We start from the raw sequence: 20,523 nt of genomic DNA, 5'->3' as shown, positions 1-20,523 counted from the left end.
TTGCACCATTGATGAATAAAATGGGAAACGTTCGCACCGACTGGGGGGGTGGCGGTGAGGGGGGGGGGGGAGTAGCAAGTGGTATCCTGATAAAGTCACTGTTTACAACCTGAGTCGCGTGATTGTGAGGCTGGTTTCACAAAGAAATGAAGGCCTTTGCCGACTGGATGAAGACTAGCCGTCTGAAGCTGAACTCGGACAAGACGGAGGTCCTCATCCTCGGCTCTGACCCTTCAGCCTGGGATGACGCCCGGTGGCCGACGGCACTGGGGGCAGCCCCGGCACCCACCGACCACGCACGCAACCTGGGAAGCACCCTCGACTCAACGCTCTCGATGACCAAGCAAGTCAACGCCATCTCCTCCTCCTGCTTCAACACCCTCTGCATGCTCCGCAAGATCTATGGATCCCGACAGATACAAGAAAGACAGTCACCCAGGCACTTGTCAGCAGCAGACTCGACTACGGAAACGCCCTCTACGCAGGAGCCCTGACCTAGCTCATCAAACGAGTACAACGCATCCAAAACGCCTCGGTACGACTCATCCTCGACGTACCACGCCACGGCCACATCACCCCCCACCTGACAAACCTGCACTGGCTCCCCGTCAACAAGAGGATATCCTTCAAGCTCCTCACGCACGCACACAAGGCACTCCACAAGACCGGCCCAGCCTCCTCAACAGATGGCTCTCCTTCTACATCCCCAACTGCCAGTTACGCTTCGCCGACCTCTCACTCGCCACCGTCCCGTGCATACGAAGAAAACCACTGGTGGGAGATCCTTCTCCCACCTCACCGCCAAGACATGGAACACCCTCCCACTGAGCCTACGACAGACCCAAGACCTGCTGGCCTTCAGGAGGATACTCAAGACCTGACTGTTCGATCAGTAGCACCCCCCAGCTCCTTGAGACCATCGTGGGTATGTAGTGTGCTTTACAAATGATTGATTGATTGTTTCCTGAGTGAGCCTTGCCTGGAGAAACCAGCTGTAGTTGGCTGCCGATAGGATTGCTGCTGGTATCCCTGATGATATTGGGGCTAAATGGATTGATAAGTTTGGGTGTGCAGGAAAATGCCTCTATCGCCCTAACATCCACGTCCATGCACCCCGAAAGGGCACTTTAAGATATTGTAGGGTGCCTAATGCTTTTCTGTGTCTGTATCCTTATGGCAAGCAGAGCTTTGTCTTTATGTTTACCAAATAGACTTTCTCCACCGTAAGCCATTTCCAATATTTTTGATTGCGCCTCTGGAAGAAAAGGAGGTTGCCCTAAGCCATCCTTGGCGTCGTATACCAGCTGCACCGGCTAGTTGTCGAAAATCAGTTGTAGCTATGTCCATAGCACAGACTATAATTTCGTCCACTGTGTGCTCTCATTCAGCCAGAATCTTAAGAAATTCCTGTTTATCTTCATCCGGTATAACATCTATCAGGGCTCCGATGTCTGACCACATCTGACGATCATAGCGTCCCAGAATAGCAAATGCATTAGCAGCCCTGACAGAAATAGCGGACATGGATGTGAATCTCTTATCAATGGAATCCAAACGGCACCCTTCCTTGTCCGGTGGAGACGTGATGGGGGTGGAAGGATTCTTTTATCTTCTCTGAGCCGCTTGGGAGATCACCTAATCTGGTTTGGGATGGCCCGTTAAGCATGCGGGGGAAACCTCAGGCGCCCTGCATTTTTTATCTAATCTTGGCAGTACCGGCACCACAGAGGCCGGTGATTTCATTATATTAAGCTCTTCTTGCCAGATGTGGTCTATAATGGGTTTAGATCCTACAGATTTCCTCGATTGTTCTTTAAAGTCATAAAGGAAACAATTTGATTGCTTGACTGTTGTGGGTAGATAGGATCTTGACATAGCCCTGTCCATTATATTATGAAAACCTCCAATGTCCTATGGAGGCGAGTCAGAAGGACGACAAGGAGGAGGAGACGGTGTGGGTAAAATATATGTATATAAAATAGACAGATACACTCTGATATATCTCAGATGTATTGAGAGTGAAAAAAGGTTGGTGGTGCAGGTGGGTAAATCCTCCTAAGTGTAAGGATTGCGCTTTTGGAATCAAGATATATGAATCGTATTCACCGTTAAGTGGAGGAGGATCATGGATTTCACCCTCCTCAGGCTCTTCTTCAGAAGAGGTTGGATCCTCTCTCTGAGGACCAGGGATGGTGGGACGTGTCGTCATTCTAGGAGTAGCAGGTGGAGGCAGTGTTGGTGTAAGTGGTGTTACAGGTGGTGCCGATGGAGGCAGTGGCACAGTTGTGTGTTCCTCCGAGGCAGGAACCTTTTCTTGTAGTCTGTGAGCATTGCCCGTAAGTCTTGAATTAAAGAGGAAGGAAATTGAGCAAGTTCTTGCTTTGGTCGATCAACATAATATCTAATATGTTGATATTGAGCAGGAGGAACCAGATAGTGTTGTTAGTACTGTTCCTCGTCATAAAAGTCCTCATCCTCCTCCTGACACTTGACATTGAGTCCAGAAGGACTATGAGCAGTCCAAAAAGGACAATCATCATACGTTTCTTCTGTATGTAGAAGGTAACTTGAAAGCAAAGGTGAAAACTTGCCTTGTGAATGAAAACCAGGCTGCAGCGATGTTCTGGACGATCTGGATGGTGTGGATTGCATTTGCTTCGACTTCGTCAGTGGAATAGAAGTCGACGATGGGATCATCGGCGACCCTGATTTTCTTGTCGACGGAAAAATCGTCGTAGATGTAGTAGTAGAAGGTGTCAACGGTGGGCTCGCGAACGGTGTGGCTGTTGACGGTGGAGCCTTCATCGACGGTGGAGCATTCGTCGGCGTGGAGCTTTCGTTGACAGTGGATCAGTCATCAATGGTGTAACCGTAGTTGGCGGTGAAGATGTCGTCTCCACTGCAGGCATACACAATGGCAGCCTCAATGCTGAGGCCTTTGTCCACGGTAAGGATATCATCAACGATATCGGTGCGTTGATGCTCGCCAACAACATCGTAGGAGCCGTCAACGGTCTCAACGACAAGAGGGTCGTCATCGTTGGCGTTGCTGAAGAGACTGGCGTCAACGGTGAAACTTGCGCTGACCAGGATCTTTGGCTGGATTTATGCTTGGAAAGATCACATTTTTTCTCAGAAGTCCCAAAATGATGAGGAATGACTAGCTCTAAGGAGACTTTAGGTTCTTTCTCCTTTTTACGAGCTTCTTTGGTCAGATGAGAGGTTTTCTGGTGTTTCTTGACCTCCTCAGGCTGACTTCCAGGCGACCTGAGCCTCTTATGGGATTTAGAGGAAGTGCTGCTCTCCTCATCAGAAGACGCTCCTTGAGTTTTCTTTAGCCACAACAAAAGTCTGCCTTCTCCATCTCCGAGAGTTTTAGATCAAAAGGTACAGCAGATTTTACATTGCTTTACCTCATGATTATGATAAAGGCAATAGATAAAATCCTTGTGGGCATCATCAATATGAACCCTTTTCTTCTGACAGGGTTTACAAGGGTGAAATAGTCATTTCCCTTTCAGACATTGTCCAGAAAGCAAAAGAAGACTTATCTGAGAAAATGTTGAAGAACTGAGCAGAGTTCAGGGAGTCTCCCTTCATACATGATGTGTGGTGAAAATCTGAGGGACTTAGTCTCTCTTGGGGAAGGTTCTAGAGAGTGCTGGTTACTTATTGTTTTTTTTGTGCCTCCATGATAGGCTATGACGTTTTTTAATCACTGCTTCTTTTATATTACCGTGGGACTCCTACTTTGACGCAGGGAATGATTCAAGCATGTGAATCCATGAAATATACCCCAATACTGAATAAGCAAAGTGACACAAACATAAATCAAACGCATTTCTGCTTGTATCTTTTCCTTCAGCCCGCCTTTTCTTTGTGCAGCTTATATTGAATAAATATGGACAGATATTGCACCCAGGGTCATACTTAACACTACTCCTATTTTCGTTATGCATTTCTCAAATGTATCTTAAAAAAGCGGGAACTCTTCATATTGTCAATATCCCCATGTTTACCATGGGCAGACAGTCAGATGGTGGCAATTTTAGAATACATTTATCATAGAAACAAACTCATGAATAAAACTGTATGGGGGGAGTATGCCAGAGAGGTTAGTAGTCTGAATGCTAAATGGGACACAATACTTATCTGATCCAAAATGTGAAAGGCACATTATTCAAGCAAAGTCTGAAGGCCCAAAACAACTCCATTTGTTTTTGTTGAAGACCAGAGTTATGGTAGGCAGCTAATTCCCATAATGAAAACACTGCAGAAAATCAAATCACACACATGGAAACAAAAAACCAAAGCAGGCATACTACAAAAGCAGGAGAGGAAAAGTTTTCAAAAGCAGGCAATGAGACACTGTTGGAGCATTAACATTAAAATATGTTATAGGCATCTATGATTTCTAATATTGCACTGCTATTAATTCTCGGAGAGAAAGCCCCCCCTTCCTTCTTCTGTGGAAATATTCCTGCATTTGGGAATATTTTTCCAAGCAGAGGCAGTTCAACATAAAAAAACAAAGAGAAGAGGTTTATAATTTAATGTTCAATATAACAACAACTGAAACATTACAGGCCGCAGGTGTTACTTTTTACCTGTTCATTCTTTCCGGAAGATGTTGTTTCTGATAATACAGCAGCTTCTTCTTCAACGGGTCCAGAGAGCACTGAAGTCTCTATGTGTACACCACCAGTGGCTCCCATGGAAATGATCGTAGATGAAGATGAACCACGAGCCCCAACTTGAGATAAATGAAGAGACTCTTTCAGATACTTTATTGCAATTTGTCTCTGCAAACGAAGCACTTCCTTCTGTGATTCCCGCAGAAGACGATCAAAGTCACTCAGATTCAGCCAGTTGGAACATTCCTGAATTTATTTCAAATAAAAATGATATTATCAGTTCAGATAGCTCTTCTGCTGATCGCAAAAATCTTTTTCGTTATCCCATCTGTTTATTTTTAGTCTCACCAAAATTGTAAGCAAATTATTTGAAAAAGTCACTTACCTATAAAGAGTGTCTCTAGGCATTGTTACTTTCATCCTTAGATTGCCAAAAGCCTTGTAGGAGAAACTTTTTATATACAGGTCATAACTCTGTATATAGATCAAACATATAAAGAGAAGTTTTTCTATCTGTCACACAACCTCTCAATTCACTAACCAGTACAACTACGTATATTGTTCAGGAATTTTTTTTGATTGGAAGTCATAAGTGGTCAACCAATGATTTTTTTGGGTGCTCCAAAATGTGAGGAGTCCGAAGTTACAGGGCTATGCTATTGGGATTCGGGGTCCCTCAGTCACAAAAGTGGCATGCTTCATCATTGAGACCTGGTCCTCGTCAGGTGGTGCAATACCTGATGGACATCCTTTCTAAACTCAATCTTTGGATCGCCAAAAATCATTGGTTGACCACTCATGACTGCCAATCAAAACACCTTTCCGTACCATCATACATAGTTGTACTTACTGAAACTAAGTGGAACCAGTTTCTAAAACAAGCATTGAGAATGTCTACAGGTTTGTGTTTGGTTTGGCCATCTATGCACACAGTCACAGTGCTCTTACATGATCAATGTACCTATGAGACACGAGCAACAAGAAATACATTTTGTTCCTAAAATAACAGGAGGCAGAATAACAAGTACCATGGAACTCAACCATATGTTCCTATTGGTCCAGAGTGGTTTCCTGATCACTCCAAATGGCCGCCACTGCTGCTGAATTCAGACCTGTCCCTTCGCCTCCTCTGCATCCCGCCCTCACGTGACCTCGGCTCCATGCTGACAGTCACGTTGATAAAGGGCATACACCATCCCTGCCGGCTCCTGAAGAAAGCTTTTTTAACATACACCATTAGGTGCTCCGACCTCTCCAGTCAAGCAGACGCAGGGGTAAGTGACGATGCCTCACACCGCGCTAGCAACGTTAGCACACACCTAACCAAGTGGGTTGTTCCATTCCACTTCACCATACCTTACGATGACCTTCTCTTATATACTCACGCTTGCAGACTTTACGCCGCAGCATTGACGCAGGATTCTGCTCTCATCTTAGGGTGCACAAATTTCACAATTGTAGGATAAGATGATACACCTACCCTTTTCAATAGGGATGTTTCACTGTGTGTTTTATTTGTTAACTCTATGTGTATGTTACACTTTCTACTATTACTCGTTACCAATTTCACCCATCTATACACCCAGGGATGTGTGACACAATGCATGACAGGAGCTTTGCATTGCATTCCAAGCATGTTTTTTTTTACAAATGCTCATGAAAAGTGTTCTTGACCCCCTGTTGGCTACCTAGGGTATGTATGTTTAATGGTGAATATCTTCCCCCTCTCTTTCAGGCTGGATTATAGGACAACCGCATTTGGTTCACCCTCTACTAGGCCCTTTTTTCAAATTACGACTGTGTGTGAAAATAATTTGTTGATCATTTGATACCAGCACAGTTAAGGTAATGAAGTCACACACTATGATTGTAGGCCGTAAAGGAAATAAGTTGCATGCAAAATCTTTTACTTGTAAGGGTGAGGTTCTTTCCAGGGTCCCTGTTTTCCCATATCTGGGGGTCCTTTTCGATCAGAGAGGCTCCTGGGTCCCTCAGATCAAGGCAAAAAGAATAAGCTTAGCCCGATCAACATCAGCCCTGTTGGCTTTTACAAAAAGACTAGGGGCCAAACCAATGGAGGCAGTGATAAAGGTATACAACAGTAAGTGTATCCCAATTGCTATGTATGGGTCCGCCTATTGGGATATGTAAATCTGGTTAAAATCCAGAGGGTGGAAAATGGGCTTATTAGACAATTTTTATCTGTCCCGAAATCAACCCCTACCTTCACGAATCATGAGGAAATGGGCTTGACCTATATTACTGATAAACTGAAATTAGCCCCACTTCTTTTTTGGGCTAAAACATGGTCGAACACCGAGTTAACACTCAATCATGCTATTCTTAAAGATGTAACCTCAAGACTTGATTCACTATTCACTTGGTAGTTTCCCTGTGTGGACAAAACCAGAAGACGGTCCGCCCTGTGACTGTGACCAGTTTTCGGACCAGGATACCCTCCATTTTACATTCTTTTGTGGTCTGTATACCACTGAGAGGGTAAAATATTTATTACCTGTCCTGAAGGCTGCTGGCTTTATCCAAGTAAGGCCAGCGCTAATTTTCCTGCAATCTCTAGCGGACACCCATACCATTTTTGGTGTTGCATGCTACCTAACAGCTGCCTTCAGATTAAGGAACAAAAGAATTCCGCAGAGTGCTTTATTTTTTTTTCACAACAGATTTTATTGAGCAGTTGAAGCTGAGTAAAACTGTGGCTCCCCACAGTCAGGAGATCACCACCAATGGTTATGGTACAGTTTATAAAGCATGCACAATGTCCGATCAATAAGAGGAGAAAAGCCCAAGAAGAACAACCCCTTATCCCACCCCTACCCCACCAACTCCCACTACCCCACAACCCCCCCCAATTCCCATGCTAACCCCACGCACGTGTGTATAAAAGTGTAGGCAATACTAGGGTGCGATGTGACAGGTATGCCACAGATCTCAGGCCTACACGGCACATCTCATTCATATGTCCTCCTCTCGTTCCACTGGGGGATCCAATGACAGCCCCCTATAATCAGCCCACCGCTTCCAGATCTTAAAATGCTTACGGGGGCATCCCCTTGCTTCAAACACTGGTCTCTCGAGTCCCATGTAGTAATCCAGGCCAGCCTTCCATGCACACAAGGGGGGGGCTCTTTCTCCCTTCCATGCCCGGGCCAGGTCTCTCTTGGCCACAACAAGTCCCAACAACAGTAGGTGGCGCTTATATATGTTCCCACCGATACCCTCCATGACATGGAGCAGCCCCAGCCGATGAGTACGGGGAAGATCCCACCCCAGGACCTCGGACAGGCAGCCCCATACACCTCTCCAGAAGCTAGACAGTCTAGCACACGACCACACCGTATGCAGCAGCGTACCCAGTTCGGCCCACAGCGCAGACACTCCGGAGACTCAATCAGTCCCGCCTTCCACAGTCGCTCTTGGGTGTAATAGGCCCTATGAAGATATTTAAATTGGATCAGCCGAAGCCGCATTGCAATAGCAGCCCCTCGCGGGGATTCCAGGGCCTCCCTCCAATCATCCTCATCTAAAGGACCCACATCTACCTCCCATGCCGCCTTAAGGGGAAGTAATGAGGAGGAGCAATGAGTAACCAGTGTATGGTAGATGCGGGAGACCTTCTAATCCCCTAGGTCTCCCATAAAGACCTTCGCTTCGACCGGACTAAACTCAGGGAGAGACTCCAAGTGAGCGATACTGGGGGCCAGCGCATGACGCAGTTGTAAATAGCGGAAGAATTGAGATTGAGGCATGTGGAACTCCACACTGAGCTCCTGAAACGATTTGAGGGTGGTTCCGGACATCACTTGGCCCAGCAACGAGATCCCAATGGCCTCCCAGCCATCAAAACCGGCCAGAGTAGAAAGCTCCGGGAGCAGTCCATGTTCCACAGTGGCGTTTCCGCCGTCAGCTTGCCCCACCAGCCTATGAGGCGCAGCGCCTGTCTCCAGACAGCAAAGACCACTTTTGTGACAGACGGTAACGACCGCCGCAACCGAGCTGAGTATAAGATCGTGTGTAGCGTATTTTCCCCCATTAGCGAGCGCTCCAGAGCATAGGCCAGGTCCCCCCTGTCGCCATACCACCATTCATTAAGAATAAGCAATTTGGAGGCCTGGTAATAGGACAACAGATCGGAAGTGGCCAGGCCACCGCAATATGTGGACAAGAAGCATGTCCGTAGCGCCACCCTGGCCGCTCCTCCAGCCCATAGGAAGCGTCCCAACACAGAGTTGACTTGTCGAAACCACTGCGGGCTGATGGGGTGGGGGTAGTTCTGCAGCGGATATAGCAGGCGTGGGAGCGCTACCATCTTGAAGATCGCAGACCTGCCGAATATGGTTAAAGGCATTCTAGACCACGTTTTGGTATCAGCCTGAACTCGCTCCCATACAGGCACTATATTGCGTTCTTAAGCAACTGTCGCCGATTCCGACAGGAACACCCCCAGGTACGTCAGCCCGTCGGACGCTACCCGCAGTCCTGCCGCCCAGGGGTCCGTTATGGCTCCACCTCCCAGCACCCACAGGGTGGACTTGTGCAGGTTCAGCCGAAGGCCGGAAACCTCTCCGAAGATACGCATAATGTCTAACACTCGGGGGCCCGAGCGTCGCAAATCTGTAAGGAAGAAGAGGACGTCGTCAGCATACAATGCAATTCTGTCCACTAGATCTCCACTCCACACAAACCCTCGTATCTGTGCATCTATGCGCACCCAAGAGGCCAGGGGCTCCATAGCCAGGGCGAACAGGTATGGGGACAATGGGCATCCCTGCCTGGTTCCTCGACCAATCTGAAACTTTTCGGAGATCGCCTCAGCGACCCGCACCGAGGCCGTGATGTCAGTATACAGCAGCTTAAGGTACGACAAAAACACCGGGCCCAAGTTGAGACGGGGCAGGAGTGCAAATAGATACGTCCAACTAACAGAGTCGAAGGCTTTCTCCATGTCTGCCAACAGCAAAGCTGCCTGTTCACCCAAGGCCCCCATGGCATCCACCGCCGCCTGTGCCCGCCGGATGTTGTGACACGTCGCCCTATGAGGCATGAATCCGGCCTGATCAGGGTGGACCAGGTCCGTGATATACGGAAGTAGGCGATTCGCCAGAGCTTTTGCTAGGATTTTGGCCTCAATGTCTAGCAGGGATATGGGGCAATACGAATCATGCCTGTCAGGGGGTCTACCCGGCTTTTGAAACACTACAATTTCCGCGTGGCGCCAATCAGATGGCAGCTTTCCCCGGGTTCGTGCCGCCTCGAGCGCACGTCGGTAATGGGATCCTAGCAGGAGGTGAAATTTCTTATAGAACTCACATGGGTAACCACTCGGCCCGGGTGCCTTCCCGGTGTTAAGCTGCCCCAGTGCCTCCCCAAGTTCCTCAGCTGTAAGCCGAGCGTCGAGCGCCTTCCTGGCCTCATCCGAGACCGCTTTCGGTGGCAGGTCATCGATGAATTTAGCCACCTCGTCCGCTTCCAGACAATCTCGTGGGGCATGCTGCTCCCTGAAGTAGCGGGCGAAGCTTGCCGCCAGTTCAGCCGGGTCTGTTATCACTGCCCCGTCTTCCGCAGTGAGGGCTGGCAGTGTAATCGGTTGAAGGCTGCGTTGACATAGCCTATGAAGCATCGTACAGGACATATCTCCCCACTGGTAGATTCTACTCCGCGTAGCGAGCCACGCCTGTTTAGCCTCATCATGTAAGATAGAAGCATAGGATTGCTGCGCTTGCAGGAGCAACCGTATTGCAACCTCGTCTCCCCCTCCCCGGCTTCGCTGTTCCAAGACCTCTACTTGTGCAGCTGCAGCAGTAATTGCTTCCCGCGGAGTGCTTTATTTTAATCTTATTGTAAATGTTGTTTTATCTGTAACCAATTTTAATCATTTGTAAACATTAGGAAACAATGAGATTAATAATCTACTATCAAAATTGGTAATCAAATTCACTGATGTTTTTAAAAAAAAATGTTCTGTTTTGTATCTTGCCTTTTATGATTTTAACAAAAATCAAATAAAGTGTATTTTGACTGACTGACTGATTGACTGATACCAGCACTCATACTCACAACACTGAGTAAGGGAAGAGATACTCTCTTTTAACTTCTCTTTCGGTCATGATGAAATGCCAAGGATCCCTCCTGGACCACTGAGGGGTGAAACATGTCGACCTATATGACCCACACTACTTGCACTCGTCACTGAATTGTATCTCCTCATCTTTAGGAGCTAAAGAGAAGTGTGGCTCAATGATTAGAGCGGCAGACCCTGATGCAGAGGTTTACCCCGGGACCAGGGTTCAATTCCCCGCCTCGGCGGGTCTTGGGCTCAAAATTCCACGGACCTGATAATTCTTGCCTCGGTGCCTATTCCAATCATGGAGTCCCACTCTGCAACTCTGGGCAATAGCTTGCTTAATCTCCACAACGGCCCCCACAACGCTAAGGATGCCTGGCCTCCACCTTGCGGGCGCCCAGGAGTGGACGCCTCACAGAGAAAGCCAGGATGGGTTCCACAGCGGTATTCGTACAAGCGCCTTGAGACCCTTGCGGGTGAGTAGTGCGCTATACAAGTATCAATTTACATTTACAATTTACATTTTACATTGCTTTTATCTTTAGCAGGGTGACCCCGGAATAAAAAGTTTTTTTGTTTGGGTACTCCTATGGTATTTTTAACTAACTAGTCACATGTCCCACATACCTGCACTCACCATCACGATTTTTGCATAAAATATCTCCTTTAAAGAGTCCTCTCGCAGGGCCCGTGGGGTATTGCAGCACCAACCACATGAGGAGCAAACGCCCAATGATGAAGCATGACACCCTTACAGGTGTGTGTGGGCACTACGTCCTAAATAGGAAGCCCCCTCCCATGAACAATTTATCCACCTGAAAACACACTCTATTAGGAACGGTTACCCTACTGTTATTTGCATATCTTCATTATTAGTCATAAGTACTGAACAGAATAGCAAGCTTATCCTTAAGAAAAGTAGGAAATAAATCTCGCAGAGAATCTTGGCCCACTAGGGCATCTGCTCTGGAATCTGTGTGGAGACAATAATGTCTTGAAGAAATATGTACAGAACTCCAGTAGCTGCCTGACATATGGCAGCACTGGAGTGTTCCTAAATAATTCTGCAGAAGCAGCTACACATTTGTTGAATAGACTGGAGGCTGCCAGACTAAGACTGGCTGGAAATGTTGTAACACAACAAAATAGAGGAAACAATCAAGATGAACTGTTTAAAAGTGGCTAGTCCTGTATGTACTGGGCTATAGTTTACAAAAAGGTGGTCAGACTGCTTAAATTGTTTGGCTTTATTAAGATAAATTTTAAAATTCTCACTGCTCCGAAAAGTAAAGAAGGATTGTGTAAGAAAATTGGGTCGTCTGGTTGACATGAAAATCAGATACAACTTTAGGGAAAACATGGATGTGTTTTCATCACAAACTTATCTTTGTGGAAAACTGTATACGGTTACCGTATAGTTTTTAAAAAACTATATAAGGCCTGAATTTAAATAATTACACAGGCGAAAATTATAGTCACTAGAAAGTCAGTCTTCTGGGAAATAAGCTATATAGTAGTCATATGGATAGGCTAAAATGGGGACACAGCAATTTTAAAAGGACCACATTAAGATCCCAAGGAGGATAGGGTGTCCTTAAGAAAGGAAAAATGTCATCAAGGAAAACTTTTAACACTGTGATTTTGGTAAAAAAAATTTTGAGAAGGACTTTTATATAAACCTTATACATACCTTTATTGATGAAAACCACTGGCCAGCATTTGCTAAATCAAAAAGGTATGGAAGCAATCCTTTGTCTTGTTACCTGTTTGGATGAATGTTTTTCAGACACAGTAAATGAGGAACCTCTTCCATCCAAAAGAATAAGATGTTACTGTGAATTCTTTCAAAATGCTCATTCAAACGTGTGGAAGATTTACATGTAAACATTGCAAGAAGTCAGGAGCCAAGCTGCCAAGTTCAAAGATTGAAGTTGGGATACAGGATCTGGCCCCTTAACTTGAACAGGAGATCAGGCCTGGACAGCACTCTCTACAGTGGTCTTTTTAATAGGTGTCATAGGTGGGAGTGCCACCACTGCAGCGATCACTGTGGGGCAACGAGAACCATCCTACCTCTGTCTCTCCTCAGTTTTCTAATTATGGATTGAATCAGTGGGTTTGGAGGAAATTTATATACAAGCACCTTCAACCAATGGAGGAAAAGAGCAGCCCATAGTTTGCCTAGTTGGTAATAGCTGCGTAATATGTGAATTTCTTGATCTTTCCATTTGTGAATAATTTTATTTCTGGAAATCCCCATTTGCAAATGGGAGCTTTGAGAATCCCCTATCGTATTTTGGGCACCGGGAAGGCAGACTACTCTTATGCACACATTCCTAAAAATCTACCATTTCAAACTTGTTTGGGCTTCTATAGATGGAGCTCTTGGTCTTGTTCCCCTCAACTTGTTTAAGTAATGCATCACTGTTGTAGTGTTCATTTAAACAAGTAGGAACATTGTTTTGAAACTCAGTAGAAATTACGTGAGTACTAGATGGACGGCTCTCAACTGCAGTGGGTTGATGTGGTCATTTCTTTTCCTTTTCTGACCACATTTCCTGAGCTTGAAGCCGATCCTTGTAGGGCTCCCAACCTAACAGTGAAGCATCTGTCACAATAGTCTGGACGCAAGTGTTCAGATTAAAAGTAAATCCCTTCAAGAAATTGGTTGATTAGCACCCACCAAAGAACAGCGTTGATGGCAGCCTGAGAGAGAGAGTTAATTTGGTTTTCTAACTGCCTGTGAACAGGCATCGTTAGTCTTCCAAGTACTATTATAAGGGTATCATCTGCAAGTGAACATTTAGGACAAGAAAGATGCAGGACGTCACTGAGTCCAGAAGTGATGAAATCGCACTGGCCATCATATATCTAATCTTTAGAAGCTTCTGACACTTCAGACAGACAGAACACAGTCCCTCCTCCAACGGATACGCTCTTGCCAAATGTCTAACTGTGAATGCTCCAAGGTAATGGCTGGATTGTACTCAACTGGAATTGCCTGACTTGCTGGAGAATCTTCTAAAGAGATCTAACGTAACATCTGACAAGGGCAGGAGCACTTACTGTCTTTTTGGCAGCTGTAGATGTGTTACTACTAAGTCTACCTTATTACTCTCTTTTTCAGGTGGTACTGTTGAGGATGAAGTGATGGGATGATTCTTCCTTGCAACACACACTGTGAATGAGGTCAGTCTGCCTGTAGAAAGAAGAGATCTTGTTCAGGCAGCTTGTATTTTTTTTTGCAAGCTTGCTGGAGCAGATTTCGCCAAAACTGTAGTCAGAAACAGTTCCATTGCAACGGACATGGAGAAGAACAGTAGTGCTGGGTCTCAAGGATGACTTAAGTCTTAAGCTTCGTTGTTGGTGTGTTAAAGTTTGCAGCACCACTCATCAAAAGTTGTAATAATAACATCAAAAAGAGAAACTCTTGTTTGGGCTGAATTGAACAGCATTAAGGACACTGCCTCACTAACAAAAAGAAGAAAGCAAACAGTAGGCATAGCGAGATCTTGAGAGATGAGAAGATCTAGACTGTTGTATAGATCTTGACAGATGAGTAAATCTTAAGTTGTGAGATCTTGAATGCCAATGACATGAGGACTGATTTCTTAAGGATCTTGAAAATAACAAAAAAGGGAGGGAGAGAGTCTAACAAGTGGATTCGTTCTCCCTAAGTAAGCTTGTGTAAACAAAAGGAATCCACCAATAGTTCTCAAAAATGTTCCCTACAGTGGTGGGGAGCACTTAGTGTTTTTAAAATACCCCTAACACACCAAATGGACCCTTGGTGTCGTGCTTAATCATTGGGGTCTTCGCACCACTCTACGGGATGCAGCGTGCTACGACCTACGACTACGCGGCAGCACTTATCGCAATGACTATGCGTGGTGCGTGTGAGGGTTTGATGTGAGTGAGAGGTGGGGTTATTAGTGAGTGAAAAGTTAAAAAGTGCCTGGCTCGTGGGGTAGGACTAAAAAATCTTTAATAGGCCCCCGGGCTGGTACTAATAAAAATGTGGAGTGCGAGGTGTCTATGTAACGTTATGTACACCACCTCTTGTGTGCGTCGACATGTTTCGGAGATCAACTCCTTCTTCAGGACGGGGTGCACACATCCCCACCTTACTCACGTTTCACTATGTAGAAAATGTGGTTGATATTTACAGAAAAGTGACAATGAAAAGTAGGCTACAATGTACCTACAGCGGACAATCCAAAGTAAATTGCTAATTGCATTACTTGTCTCATCAATTTTGTTAACCTCATGAGCCTTCTAACGTTGGGGGTTGTCGTGCCAGTCTGCAACGAACTCAGTAGGAGTCGGTATCCATGTCGGTATCCATGTGCCCCCTCAGGCGGCTCTGCAGAAGCAGAGCCGCCTGAGGGGGCACATGGATACAGACTCCTACTGAGTTCGTTGCAGACTGGCAGCTCATAACTCACTGAAAGCATAGACAGCTCCCAGGCTGCATTGCAAACACACAGTCTAAAAAGACTGAAAAGCTAACCTGTAGCTGCATAGCAATAAACTGACACCGTGCCTTTAAGGCACTCATGACCCCCTGTATGCCTCAGGGGTGACCGTTAGGTCAGTTGTTCTTTTCGGAGACTGAAAAAACCCAGTAACAAATAGGTTAACCAAATCTCCTTATTAAAGAATGTCCTTTGGCCGAGGGTTGCTATGACTTTGATGAGGATACCCCTGGAAGAGAACTAAGATTACAGGTAAGTAACTAATCCTTCTCTTCCAGGGGATCCTCATCAATATTCATAAGCATTAGAATAGAATAGCGAGCTTCTCCTCATCCCTGCGGGCAAAGGAATAACAAGACAGTAATCTCATCAACAAGCCTGAGCAGGCGATAGGCTACCCAAACAGATTCCTCAAGGAGGCTTGTCCTACTTGAGTATCGGCCTTGGAATCAGATTCTATAAAGTAATGCCTCGTAAAGGTATGAACTGATTTCCAGGTTGCAGCCTTGCATATTTCTGACATTGGAATGTCGTGCAAGAAAGCCACTGTGGCCGCTTTCCCTCTGGTAGAATGTGCTTTGGCTGACACCAATAAAGGCTTGCCTGCAAGCTGATAGGCCAATTAAATGCAGGAGACAATCCATCTGGAGATGGACCTCTTGGCCGCTGGAAAGCCTGTTCTCATTGAACCATAGTTCACAAACAGCTGATCCGACTTCCTGATTCCCTTGGTTTTTTCCAAATAGAACTTGAGCACTCTCTTTAAATCCAAGGAGTGCAATGACCGCTTGTAGAAAGGTAGATCCTGACTATGGTTGCCCCCAACTTTTTTGCCCTGTGTTTTAGCTATTTTTTGACATAGTTGACCTGGGACCCTGCCAATCAGGACCCCAGGCCTACTGCTCTCTCTGTAAAATGGATTCCATGTACCTTAGGTGCATTTACCAATTGGTACTGGGCCACCTTATCAGACCCTGTAACTCAGGGCATAGGTGTACCCAGGGCCTACCAGGGGCTGCAGCATGTATTATGCCACCCCTGGCTGGCCATCTAAATCTGACACAACTGGCTGCACGACAGCTGGGGCAAGGTGGTGTAATGACCCTTTGCTTTAGATATAGTATACCTATATCTAACCCTAAAATGGACACACAGATTCCTATCAGTCACTCCTATGGCAGGCCTTGACAATCCTGAAGGCAGAGTGCGTGGAATCGTGTGAGATGGTGCTCTGGCATGAGCTGAGCCCGTTTGCAGCTTGCGGAACCAAGTCCTAATAGCTGTTCCATGATAAAGCGTACCATATACTCTTAAGTGCATTATAATCCTTGCGGTTATATGCTAACTCTGGTATCGCTTTATCAAAACATGTCGAGTAAGGTGTCATACGAATTGGAATACTAACCCCTCGCCAATTCTGGCGACGGGGTTAGCATTCCACCCTTCTAGAGGGACACGACATGTATGTAACTGTGAACCCCGGTTAAAGTTAACTCAAGCCTCAGCATCACAAAATGGATGCTGCCACCACAGACACAAGTCTGACCTCCAGCTGCTGGGAGTCCTTCCAGCGAGGGAGGCTTGGGCAAAGGGTTTCCTGTCAGGGGCGGTGCTAGCACCATCCCAAACAGGGTTTTGTGTATCCTGGGTAGGCAGGGCTTTGGAGGAAGGTGACTGCAAGTGGCACCCTGGTGCTCACTATGCATCTGCCGGCTAGAACCAGTTGCAGGGGCACACCAGCCCCTGAGCTGGGGAAAGTCCGGCATGGGAGAGGGGTGTAACCACCCCCCTTCCTGGTCCCACCCATGGGCAGGACCTAGTCGCGTGCCAGCCCCTTTTCCTAGTATAAAGATAGGAGCGGGCCCCCTTCCAAATTAGATCATCTTTGAATCCTGAAACTACTTTCTACGAAAGGAACTCTCGTCTTCTTCTCAAGATTTCTCCCTTGTGACTAAGGAGTAGTCACCCTGCACCCGCAGGCACCATCCAAGAACACTGCGGTTTGCTGCTCGTCCTTCCTCCAGGATCCGACCGTCCAGCACGACGAGACCCGGCTTCCCTGGCACCTCTGACCTCTACCCACATCGTCAGCTCAGCTGAGATCCGTGGGTGCGACGAGACCTCGAGGGACCAGCCATCTTCAAGACTGCACGACACTTGCCCAGCACGACCGCCGAGGGATACTCGAGTGAGTGCTTTGGGGTCCGAGAAGCCCCAACCCTGAGCAGCTCCAGCACCGAAGTTCAGCCTCCCAGCCTCCACGAGATCTGCGTGGGGCCCTTCTGCTCTTGGCTGCTCACCGCGTTGTCTGGCTACTAACCTGCTGGCTGGTGGCCTTCCCGACGACGAACAACGACATCAACACCGCTGGTCTGGTTGCCCCAGACTGGCCCTTGCTCCCCTCCAACAGAGGAGCACCCCGGACCCTCCTGGTCCACTCCAGACGCCATTTTAAGTCCACCGCGTGGGCTTGCATTTGCCAAGACTTGTTGCCCCAATCCTGGGTCCAGCGACGTCGACAGCAGATACCATCGTGGGACAGCTCGCACCACCATCCTGGTCGCCGACAACGCCTCCTGGTCCGTGAGACTGCAGAGCCCAGCGCCGCCCACTCACCTGGTCGAGGTGACTCCATCCGGTGTCATCCTGGTGCCCATCTAATCACTGGCTAGTGATTCAGAACTTGGTCCCCTCTGCTTACAGGTGTCTTCCATCTTCGATCCAGGCTTGGATCCCTCCAAATCTCTTCACTGGTCGCCTGCCAGCAACTTCTTCTTTCAGGCTCCATAGACTTCAACGAGGATTCCCGACGTCTTTCCAGACCTATGCAGCCGCAGCCCCTGGGCTAGGTAACTTCGGCATTTCGGTGCCCCAGCATAGCCTCACTATCCAAGGGTCCAGATCCTTTTTCGTTTCAGCTCTACCTAGTCGGATTCGTCCGATAACACTAACTTTGTAATTCCTAGCAACCATAGACTTTGTTCCGCATCCCGCGTGAGAGTGCACACTCTGCACCCGATCTCCCTAGGCCTCCTGCTAGTAATCTGAAGGTTCAGTAGTCAAGTCCTAGCGATCCCAAAGCCTATTAGCGTAGTACTTACCTGCTAGTAATTTCGCATTCCACTTTTAGAGTATATGGTTTTTCGTGCCCCTCGGGCATTTGTGTAAATTGTGCGACTTTGCGTATTTTCCAAAGAGCTTTGTATTGTGCTTAGCACCCTGTCCTCATAAAGAGTCCAGGGTTGTTGTGTTCTAAATAAATATCCTTTTATTTTCATAAACCACCTCAAGTGCATCCTGCTCAACACCCGCTCCGTCCACAGACACGCCATTGAACTCTGGAACCTCCTCGACACCACAGCCCCTGACGTTGCCTTCATCACGGAGACCTGGATGAACGCCTCCTCAGCGCCCGACATCGCCATCGCCATCCCAGAAGGATACAAGATCACCCGGAAGGACCGCAACGCCAACCAGGTGGGAGGAGGCATCGCCATCATCCACAAGAACACCATCCGCATCACGACCAGCACCGACAACACCCCACTCTCCGCCGAACACCTGCACTTCCAGATCCATACCGACCCAAAGACCACCCTCAGAGGCACCCTGATCTACCGACCTCCGGGACCACGCACACAATTCAGCGAGGACATCGCCGACTTCGTCAGCCCGCACGCCCTCCCCTCCGCTGACTACATCCTCCTGGTGGACTTCAACTTCCACCTGGAGAACAACAACGACTGCAACACCAGCACCCTGCTCGACAACCTCGCCAACCTCGGACTCAAGCAGCTGGTGTCCACCCCCACCCACCTCGCCGGACACACACTCGACGCCATCTTCTCATCCAGCAGAGACATCGCCTTCAGCCACGCCACAGAACTCCACTGGACAGATCACAGATGCATCCACTTCACCTTCAGAAGAACGACGACCCACCACCACCAGCAACAGGTTGCCCGAAGAAGCTGGAACAACATCACAGCCGACCAGCTCGCCGCCTCCCTGAGCCAGCACCCTCCCGCCAGCTCAGCGAACGCCAGCCAGGCCGCCGACAACCTCACGAAGTGGATCAGCAACTGCGCAGACGAACTCGCCCCACTGAGGACCCCGCCCAGCAGACCCGGCAGTATGAGAGCCCCATGGTTCACCGACAAACTCAAGAGCTCCAAGAAGAACTGCCGAGCCCTCGAGAAAGCCTGGAGAAGGGAACCCACGCCGGACAACAGGACCACCCTCAAGCTCGCCACCCGGAAACACCACCAACTGATCCGCATCGCCAAGAAAACGGCGTTCAAGAACCGACTGGACAACAACGCACACAACTGCAAGGAACTCTTCAACATCGTGAAAGAGCTCTCCAACCCCAACGCCGGAAACAACGACTTCACCCCTTCGCAAGACCTCTGCAACTCCCTCGCTTCCTACTTCCACAACAAGATCGCTGACATACACGACAGCTTCAGCACTCAACCGACGCACGCCACGACCGCAGGACCTCCACCCACCACCACCCTCCTCGCCTGGACCCCAGTCAACACCGAAGACACCATCCACACGATGAACTCCGTCCACTCCGGATCTCCAACCGACCCCTGCCCTCACCACGTCTTCAACAAAGCCGACGCTGTCATCGCACCCCACCCGCGGGACATCATCAACACCTCATTCGACACCGCCACCTTCCCCGAGAGCTGGAAGCACGCCGAACTCAGCGCTCTACTGAAGAAACCTACAGCAGACCCCACCGAACTCAAGAATTATCGTCCCATCTCGCTCCTCCCGTTTCCTGCCAAAGTCATCGAGAAGACCGTCAACAATCAGCTGGCCACCTTCCTCGAGACGAATGGATCCCTCGACCCATCGCAGTCCGGTTTCCGTGCCAACCACAACACCGAGACCGCCCTCATCGCCGCCACCGACGACATCCGAGCCCTGATGGACAACGGGGAAACAGCGGCCCTCATCCTCCTAGACCTCTCTGCGGCTTTCGACACGGTCTGCCACCGCACCCTAGTTCAGCGCCTCAGCAACGTCGGAATCCAGGAGAAGGCGCTGGAATGGATCGTCTCCTTTCTCGACGGAAGAACACAAAGAGTCCGCCTACCACCGTACAAGTCAGAGGCCACCAAAGTCATCTGCGGCATCCCTCAAGGATCCTCACTGAGCCCGACTCTCTTCAACGTCTACATGAGCCCCCTCGCGGCCATCGCACGCCAACACAACCTCAACATAATCTCCTACGCCGACGACACCCAGCTGATCCTCTCCCTGACCAACGACCCCGCCGCCGCCAGAGCCAACCTGCACGAAGGGATGAGAGAGGTAG

At 48.2% G+C, this 20,523-nt stretch overlaps 1 protein-coding gene across 1 annotated transcript in view; it reads right to left on the bottom strand.

Moving 5' to 3' along the window:
* The window catches only part of TSPOAP1 (TSPO associated protein 1), a 2,768,302-nt gene that overhangs the window by 1,968,200 nt on the left and 779,579 nt on the right, over nucleotides 1–20,523 (bottom strand). Inside the window, exon 15 of the mRNA XM_086954028.1 lies at nucleotides 4,608–4,880. Within this exon, the coding sequence (XP_086810154.1) occupies nucleotides 4,608–4,880 (273 nt within the window). The remainder of the gene's footprint in view (nucleotides 1–4,607; nucleotides 4,881–20,523) is intronic.

The sequence above is a fragment of the Lissotriton vulgaris genome, chromosome 2_1 (genome assembly GCF_964263255.1).
Source record: "Lissotriton vulgaris chromosome 2_1, aLisVul1.2, whole genome shotgun sequence".
NCBI classification, from domain to species: domain Eukaryota; kingdom Metazoa; phylum Chordata; class Amphibia; order Caudata; family Salamandridae; genus Lissotriton; species Lissotriton vulgaris.
This window is presented reverse-complemented; position numbering and strand designations above follow the sequence as displayed.